This window comes from Bos javanicus, chromosome 7 (assembly GCF_032452875.1).
Source record: "Bos javanicus breed banteng chromosome 7, ARS-OSU_banteng_1.0, whole genome shotgun sequence".
NCBI classification, from domain to species: domain Eukaryota; kingdom Metazoa; phylum Chordata; class Mammalia; order Artiodactyla; family Bovidae; genus Bos; species Bos javanicus.
Genome location: NC_083874.1, coordinates 13,528,884 through 13,538,423, shown reverse-complemented (window position 1 = coordinate 13,538,423; position 9,540 = coordinate 13,528,884). Strand labels below are relative to the sequence as shown.

The window sequence follows — 9,540 nt, the reverse complement described above, 5'->3', positions numbered from 1 at the left end:
GAGATATAGTTAGGGAGGGAATCAACATGTACACTCTGCTATATGCTTTTTTTGTTCTTTGTTACATTTATATTTTTAATTGATTTATTTATTTTACTGGAAGGTAATTAAAATATTGTGATGGTTTTTGCCTTACATCAACATGATTTGGCCAAAGGTACACATGTACAACCAACAAGGACTTACTGTATAGCACAGGGAACTCTGCTCAATGTTATGTGGCAGCGGGGAGGGGAGGGGATTTTGAGGCAGAATGGATACATTTATATGTATGGCTGAGTTCCTTTGCTGTTTGCCTGAAACTATCACAACATTGTTAACTGGCTATACTCCAATATAAAATAAGAAGTTTAAAAGAAAGAGCTGTAGTTTTGAGAACTGGTAGTGGAGAAGGTGGAGAAATGTTGGTCAAAGGATATAAACTTTTGTTATAAAATGAATACATTCTGGGGCTCTAATATGCAGTCTGATGACTATAGGTAATAATTTTGTATTGTGTGTTCTTGAAATCTGCTGTGAGAGGTCTGTTTAACTTACCACATAGGCGCGTGAGCACAAATAGAAGCTATGTAAGGTGACATATACATTAATTAATTTGATTGTGGTAGTTATTCACGATTTGTATTCTGTTAAATCATCATTTTAATGATGATTTTCATTTTTCAAAACCTCCTTTAAAAACCTTCATGTGGCACAACACAAATATATGCAATTTTGTCAATCATTCCAATAAACTGAAAACAAAAAAGCAAAACAATAAGGTAGTGTTATTTCACCAACACAGAATAGAGTCCAAAAGATCTAAAGTGGTCTCACACATTAGACATTTAAATGAGATGGTATGGAAACAAATAACATTGTATAAAATTAAAAAAAATTTTCAAGAGCGTTTCTAAAATTTCGTTATTGTTTAGTCATTGAAATGCTCTGTACACTAATGCTGTAATTATAGTTACTGATGCTGTATGATCATGTGCACTTAATTAACCCATGCAGATCAAAGTTTTCAGTACACTAAAGTCAAATGAAATATATACTAAGTGATTCTTAAAACAGAACCCTGATAACTGAGTAATTACTTATTTCATGAAGGAGGGAAGACAGAGAAACCAATAAAACTCTGAATATCACCTAAAAATGCTTTCTGACTGTGAACATTCATTTTTAACTTAGAATCCAGACGACCAAGTCCTTCATTTCATAGAGATTTAAAAAATATTCCAAATAAAGGAAATATCTAGAATTGAATTTAAATGAAATACGATTTATACAAATATTTCATTTCTTTGAAGTATAATTTTTCATAAAGGGGAAGGGAATTTCTCTTTCTGTATTATTTCTAAATAAGTAGGCTGTATTTAACTGAGATCATGGATGTTCTAGTTCCCTTTCACTTTTCTGTGAAGTTTTATAATCTAAGAGTTTATAGACAGACATGTATAACACAGAAATCAAGAAGGAAAAATTCTAAGCAAATATAATTTGTCACAGTGAGAAATATTGTTGAAGGAACAGGGATATATAATCTTAGAAATAAGTTAGTTGAATCCAAAATATGGACACAGTGCTGCATGACTGACCATTTATGTATTTCCTATTTTCCAAGTCCTCTTTTCTTTTTCCAAAGATATCCAACCTACATAGAACTGGAAATCTAACCAGTGTCTCAGAATTCTTCCTCCTGGGCCTCTCAGATGATCCAGAACTGGAGCCTTTGCTCTGTGTCCTGTTCCTGTCCATGTACCTGGTCACCGTGCTGGGGAACCTGCTCATCATATTAGCCATCACCTCTGACCCCCGCCTCCATACCCCCATGTACTTTTTCCTCTCCAATCTGTCCTTGGCTGACATCAGTTTCATCTCCACCACCATCCCTAAGATGATTGTGAACATCCAAAGTCACAGCAGAGTCATCTCCTATGCGGGCTGCCTGACACAGATGTCTACTCTTATCCTTTTTGGGTATATGGATTGTACTCTTCTTACCGTGATGGCCTATGACAGGTTTGTGGCCATCTGTCACCCACTGCACTACACGGTCATCATGAACCCACGCCTCTGTTGCTCCTTAGTCTTGGTGTCCTTTTGTGTTAGCCTTTTGGACTCCCAGGTGCACAATATGATTGTGCTACAACTTTCCTGCTTCAAGAATGTAGAAATTTCTAGTTTCTTCTGTGACCCTTCCCAACTCCTCAACCTTGCCTGTTCTGACACACTCAAAAATAGTATAGTCAGGTATATTATTGGTGCCATGTCTGGTTTTATCCCTACCTCAGGGATCTTTTTCTCTTACTATAAAATTCTTGTCTCCATTCTGAGGGTCCCCTCATCAGGTGGGAGGTATAAAGCCTTCTCTACCTGTGGTTCTCACCTGGCAGTTGTTTGCTTATTTTATGGAACAGCCCTGGGTGAGTACCTCAGCTCAGCTCTTTCACAATCTCCCAGGAAGAATGCTGCAGCCTCGGTGATGTACACTGTGGTCACCCCCATGCTGAACCCCTTCGTCTACAGTCTGAGAAACTGGGGCATCAAAAGGGCCTTGTGGAGATTCCTTAGCAGAACAATCTCCTCTTAGGTTCTGGCCACCCATTTGAGTGTAGTCTTGAAAATGTAGCAAAACTAAACCTGGAGATATAAAAATTCTACCTCTCTCATGTTATCAGTTTTGTAAGTCTTATGACCCCCTTGCCTTTCTTTGATTGACACCTGAATATTGCTTCTCTTTCATGGTTTAACATGACAGTAGGGACATTGAGGATCCTTTGTGTATCATAATCACTCCTTGACTGAATCTCATTATATCTATGGAGATTCAATAATTTTCTTTGGTGGTGCAAGCATCCTTGAAAGGTGAATCATTCCCTTTTTTTTGCCACTTTTTTAATTTTTATTTTTTGACATACGGTGCTTTATTATTTCAAGATAGGTAAAATCTCAACTGAGAGATGAGAAAGGGTTTATATAGAAGGTGCTGTGACTGATTGAACATGTCCACAGTGGTTTGTGAAGTTCTGTACTGGAGATTTCTCACTGGATGATGCTCCATGGTTGGGTAGACAAGTTGAAGTTGATAGAGATCAAATCAAGATACGAGGTGAGAAAATAATTTGCACCAGCTTGATTATGTTTATTGCTTTAATATCTGGATTTCACATAAGTGAAAAAGCCTTCTTGACTGTATTTCTGCTTGTGATTCTCTACTTAAATGTAAGGAAAATGTTCTGTTTTTAAAACAAATTGTGACAGGTGATGTACAGTGGATACTGTACAGTAATGTGGAATGGAAGAGATCATGGTGCAAGTGAAATGAATCACCACCAACCACACCAAAGGCTGGTGTTCACCCAAAGAAGGTGATGTATATGGTGGAATGGAAAGGAGTCCTCTGTTATTAATATAAGCTCCTCCTAGAAAATCAAATGATTAATTCCAACAAGTAATGCTCCCAATTAGACCAACTGAAAACAGTACTCCATGAAAAGCATCCAGAAAATGCATAATTATCCAACTATGAATTATGAAGTTGCCTGGATTATGGCAGAAATTAGTAGAACAAAACTAATATGTTGTTCAATAAAATTCTTTGATGAAAGTGACAATTGTCTTTTATTTTTACTTAAAACCAGGATAATGCAAGACCACATGTTTCTCTTTCTGTTTGTTTGTTTGTTTGTTTGTTTTTTGGTTTTGTTCTTTACAAATTTTTTAAAATTATTTTTTATTGAAAGATAATTGCTTTACAGAATTTTTGAGTCACGTGATTTTGTTGTTCATGATTCACGTTGATTGATTCATGTTGAGGTTGTTGTCTTCTGTCAAAGCTCAACATGAATCAGACATAGGTACACATAAATCCCCTCCCTTTTGAACCTCCCTCCCATCTCACTCCCCATCCCACACCCCTAGGTTGATACAAAGCCTCTGTTTGAGTTTCCTGAGCCATACAGCAAATTCCCATTGGATATCTATTTTACATACAGTAATGAAAGTTTCCATGTTACTCTTTCCATACATAAACCCTCTCTTCCCCTGTCCCCATTTCCATAAGTTAATTCTCTATGTCTGTTTCTCCATTGCTGCCCTGCAAATAAACTCTTCAGAACCATTTTTCTAGATTCTCTATATACGTGTTAGAATGCAACATTTATGTTTCTCTTTCTGACTTACTTCACTCTGTATAATTGGCTTTAGGTTCATCCATGTCATTAGAACTGACTCAAATGCATCCCTTTCCATGGCTGAATAATATTCCATTGTGTATAGGTACCACAACTTCTTTATCCATTCATCTGTTGATGGCATCTAGGTTGCTTTCATGTTCTAGCTATTGTAAATAGTGCTGCAATGAACAGTGGGATACATGTGTCTTTTTCTTTTTTTTTAAATTTTATTTTATTTTTAAACTTTACATAATTGTATTAGTTTTGCCAAATATCAAAATGAATCCATCACAGGTATACATGTGCTCCCCATCCTGAACCCTCCTCCCTCCTCCCTCCCCATACCATCCCTCTGGGTCTTTTTCAATTTTGGTTTTCTCAGGGTATATGCCTAGGAGTGGGATTGCTGGGTCCTATGGTGGTTTTATTCCTAGTTTTTTAAGGAATCTCCATACTGTCTTCCATAGTGGCTGTATCAATTTACATTCCCATCAGCAGTGCAAGAGTGTTTGTTCCCTTTTCTCCACACCCTTTCCAGCATTTATTGTTTGTAGACTTTTTGATGATGGCCATTCTGACAGGTGTAAGGAGATATTTCATTGTAGTTTTGATTTTCATTTCCCTAATAATGAGCAATATTGAGCATTTTTCATGTGTTTGTTTCATGTGTTTAGCCATCTTATGTTTTCTTTGGAGAAATGTCTGTTTAGGTCTTTCCCCCACATTTTGATTGGGTTGTTTGTTTTTCTGGTATTGAGTTGTATGAGCTGCTTGTAAATTTTGGAAATTAATCCTTTGTCAGTTGTTTCATTTGCTATTATTCTCTCCCATTCTGAGGGTTGTCTTTTCACCTTGTTTATAGTTTCCTTTTCTGTGCAAAAGCTTTGAAATTTAATCATGTCCCACTTGTTTACTTTGGTTTTTATTTCCATTACTCTAGGAGGTGGGTCATAGAATTTATGCTTTGATTTATGTCATCGAGTGTCCTGCCTATGTTTTCCTCTAAGAGTGTTATAGTTTTTTGTCTTATATTTAGGTTTTAAATCCATTTTGAGTTTACCTTTATGTATCGTGTTTGAAAGTGTTCTAATTTCATTCTTTTATATGTAGCTGTCCAGTTTTCTCAGTACCACTTATTGAAGAGGCTGTCTTTGCTTCATTGTATATTCTTGCCTCCTTTGCAAAAATAAGGTAGCCACAGGTGCATAGGTTAATTACTGGGCTTTCTATTTTGTTCCTTTGGTCTATATTTCTGTTTTTGTGCCAGTACCACACTGTCTTAATGACTGTAGCTTTGTAGTATAATCTGAAGTCAGGAGGGTTGATTCTTCCAGCTCCATTCTTCTTTCTCAAGACTGCTTTGGCTATTCAGAGTCTTTTGTGTTTCCATATGCATTGTGAAATTTTTTGTTCTAGTTCTGTGAAAAATGTCATTGGTAATTTGATAGGGATCATATTGAATCTGTAGATTGTATCTGGTAGTATAGTATTTACATAACATTGATTCTTCCTACCCAGGAACATAGACTATCTCTCCATTTGTTTATGTTGTCTTTGATTTCTTTCATCAGTGTCTTATAATTTTCTCTGTACAGCTTTTTGTCTTCTTAGATAAGTTTATTCTTAGATATTTAATTCTTGTTGTTGCAATGATGAAGGGGATTGATTTTTTAATTTCTCTTTCTGACTTTTCATTGTTAGTATATAGAAATGCAAGTGAGTTCTGTGTATTGATTTTGTATCCTGCAACTTTGCTAAATTCACTGATTAGCTCTAGTAATTTTCTGATAATATCTTTAGAGTTTTCTATGTACAGTATCATGTCATCTGCAAGCAGTGAGAGCTTTACTTCTTTTCTAATCTGGATTCCTTTTTATTTCTTTTTCTTCTCTGATTGCTGTACTAGATTTCCAAAACTATGTTGAATAATAGTGGTGAAAGTGGACACCCTTGTCTTGTTCCTGATGTTAGGGGGAATGCTTTCAGTTTTTCACCATTGAAAAAAATGTTTTCTGTAGGTTTATCATATATGGCCTTTACTATGTTGAGGTAGGTTCCTTCTATGCCCATTTTTTGAAGAGTTTTAGTCATAAATGGGTGCCAAATTTTGTCAAAGGATTTTAATGCATCTATTGAGATTATCATATGGTTTTTATCTTTCAATTTATTAACGTGGTGTATCACATTGGTTGATTTGTGCATATTGAAGAACCTGTGCATCCCTGGAATAAACCTGAATTGATCATGGTGTATGAATTTTTTGATTTATTGCTGAATTCTGCTTGCTAAAATTCTGTTGAGGATTTTTGCATATCTGTTCATCAGTGATATTGGCCTGTAATTTTCTTTTTTGTGTGTTGTCTTTGTCTGGTTTTGGTATCAGGGTGATGGTGGCCTTGTAGAATGAGGAGTTTGGAAGTGTTCCTTCTTCTGCAATTTTTTGAAAGAGTTTTAGAAGGATAGGCATTATCTCTTCTCTAAATGTTTTTGATAGAATTCTCCTGTGAAGCCATCTGCTCCTGGGCTTTTGTTTTCTGGGAGATTTTGGATCACGGCTTCAATCTCAGTGCTTGTAATTGGGTTGTTCATAATTCCTATTTCTTCCTGCTTCAGTCTTGGAAGATTGAACATTTCTAAGAATCTGTCCATTTCTTCCAGTTTACCCATTTTATTGCCATATAGTTGTTCATATTAGTCTCTTATAATTCTTTTTATTTCTGCATTGTCTGCTGTAACCTCTCCTTTTTCATTTCTAATTTTGTTGATTTGATTCGTCTCTCTTTTTTTCTTGATGAGTCTGGCTAAATGTTTGTCAATTTTGTTTATCTTCTCAAAGAAGCAGCTTTTAGTCATTAATCTTTACTATTGTTCCGTTCATTTCTTTTTTTTGGGGGGGGGGGTGCTGTTTGCCCAGTTGCTCCCACTAGTCATATCTGACTCTCAGCTCTGGCCCATCCCTGCTGCTACTGCTGCTAAGTCGCGTCAGTCATGTCCAACTCTGTGCGGCCCCATAGACGGCAGCCCACCGGTTCATTTCTTTTTCATTTATTTCTTCTAGGATGTTTATAATTTATTTCCTTCTACTAATTCTGGGATTTTTTCTTCTTCTTTTCCCAGTTGTTTTAGGTGTAAAGTTAGATTGTCTAGTCCATGTTTTTCTTGTTTCTTGAGGTAGGATTGTATTGCTATAAACTTCCTTCTTAGAGCTTCTTTTGCTGTACCCATAGGTTATGAGTTGTTGTATTTTAATTTTCATTTGTTTCTAGAAATTTTTTATTTCCCTTTTGATTTCTTCAGTAATCTGTTGGCTATTTAGAAACATATAATTTAATCTCCATGTGTTTTTGTTTCTTACAGTTTTTTTTTCTTGAAATTTATATCTAGTCTCATAGCCTTGAGGTTGGAAAAGATGCTTGATATGATTTCAATTTTTAAAAATTTCCTGAGGTTTGATTTGTGACCCAAGATGTGGTTTAATCTGGAGAATGTTTCATGTGCACTTGAAAAGAAGGTGTATTCTTCTGCATTTGGATGAAATGTCCTGAAGATATCAATGAGGTCCACCTCATCTAATGTATCATTTATTGTGCTACTGTCTTTTTCTCCTTTTATATCTGTTAGTGTTTGTCTTAGGTACTGAGGTGCTCCTATGTTGGGTACATAGATATTTACAATTGTTATGTCTTCCTCTTGGATTGATCCCTTGATTAGTATGTAATCTGATCTCTTGTAATCTTCATTTCTTGTAATCTTCTCTATTGTAAAGTCTATTTTGTCTGATATGAGGATTGCTACTCCAGTTTGCTTTTGCTTCCTATTTGCATGGAATATATTTTTCCATCCTCTCACTTTCAGTCTATATGTGTCTTTAGGTCTGAGGTGGGTTTCTTGTAGACAGCATATATATGGGTCTTGTTTTTGTATCCATTCAGCCAGTCTGTGTCTTTTGGTTGGAGCATTTAATCTATTTACATTTAAAGTAATTATTGATATATATGTTCCTATTGCCATTTTCTTAATTGTTTGGGTTGATTTTGTAGAACTTTTTCCTTCTCTTGTATTTCTTGACTATATAAGTCCCTTTAATGTTTGTTTTAAAGCTGGTTTGGTGATACTGAATTCTCTTAACTTTTGCTTGTCTGAAAAGCTTTTTATTTCTCCATCGATTTTGAGTGAGATCCTTGCTGGGTACAGTAATCTTGGTTGTAGATTTTTCCCTTTCAGTACTTTAAATATATTCTGCCATTCCCTTCTGGCCTGTAGAGTTTCTGCTGAAAGATCAGCTGTTAAGTGTATGGGGTTTCCCTTGTATGTTACTTGCTGTTTTTCCCTTGTTGCTTTTAATATTCTTTCTTTACATTTAATCTTTGTTAGTTTGATTAGTCTGTATCTTGGTGTGTTTCTCCTTGGGTTTTTCCTGTATAGGACTCTTTGTGCCTCTTGGACTTGATTGACTATTTTCTTTTCCACGTTGGGGTAATTTTCATATATAGTCTCTTCAAAAAATTTCTCATACCCTTTCTTTTTTTCTTCTTCTTCTGGGACCTCTATAATTTGAATGCTAATATGTTTGATATTGTCTCAGAGGTCTGAGTCTATCCTCGGTTCTTTCCATTCTTTTTACTTTATTCTGCTTTTCAGAAGTTTTCCCCACCATTTTATCTTCCAGCTCACTGATTCATTCTTCTGCTTCAGATATTCTGCTATTTATTCCTTCCAGAGTATTTTAAATTTCAGTAATTGTGTTTTTTGTCTCTGTATGTTTGTTCTTTAATTTTTTAGGTCTTTGTTAGTTGATTCTTACATTTTCTTCATTTTGTTTTCACGGTTTTTGATCATCTTTACTATCATTATTCTGAATTCTTTTTCAGGTATTTTGCCCATTTCCTCTTCATTTATTTGAACATCTGTGTTTCTAGTTTGATCCTTCATTTGTGTAGTATTTCTCTGCCTTTTCATTATTTTTTTTTTAACTTAGTGTGTTTGAGGTCTCCTTTTCTCAGGCTTTAAGGTTGATTTTTTTTCTTTCTTTTGATTTCTTTTTTTTTTTTTCCCCTATAACTGTTTATTAGAATAGATAGTAGTATCTTCATTTTGGGGATATTTCCTGTAGCGTGTATCTGAGTTGAATTTGGGTTGTTCCATTGATTTCAATAATGTAGTGGAATCAGGTTTGTACAATGCCTAATGCATTCTATTTTTAAGGTACTATTTTGGTGGCTATGGTGATAAAACTAGGTTGCATTTTGCCATCCTAAGCGCATTAAACCAGTTATTGCCTGTAAATGACTTGGGCTTTGCCTGAGTTCACTGTAACAAAGGCACCTCAGATGGAATTCCACCAGTTCTTCAGTTCCCAGCCTGGCAGCACTGTGTGACT

The 9,540-nt window shown here is 35.4% G+C and overlaps 1 protein-coding gene across 1 annotated transcript; it reads left to right on the top strand.

The window, feature by feature from the left end:
* Nucleotides 1-1,630: 1,630 nt before the first annotated feature.
* LOC133251976 (olfactory receptor 7E178-like) lies at nt 1,631-2,643 on the top strand. The gene has a single exon (XM_061424747.1). The coding sequence runs from the start codon at nt 1,739-1,741 to the stop codon at nt 2,573-2,575; it is 837 nt and encodes a 278-aa protein (XP_061280731.1). The 5' UTR covers nt 1,631-1,738; the 3' UTR covers nt 2,576-2,643.
* The last annotated feature ends 6,897 nt before the right edge of the window (nt 2,644-9,540 follow it).

Excerpts from the sequence above, each read along its gene's own strand:
- LOC133251976 (XM_061424747.1), top strand. The coding sequence starts at position 1,739 with ATGTACCTGGTCACCGTGCTGGGGAACCTGCTCATCATATTAGCCATC.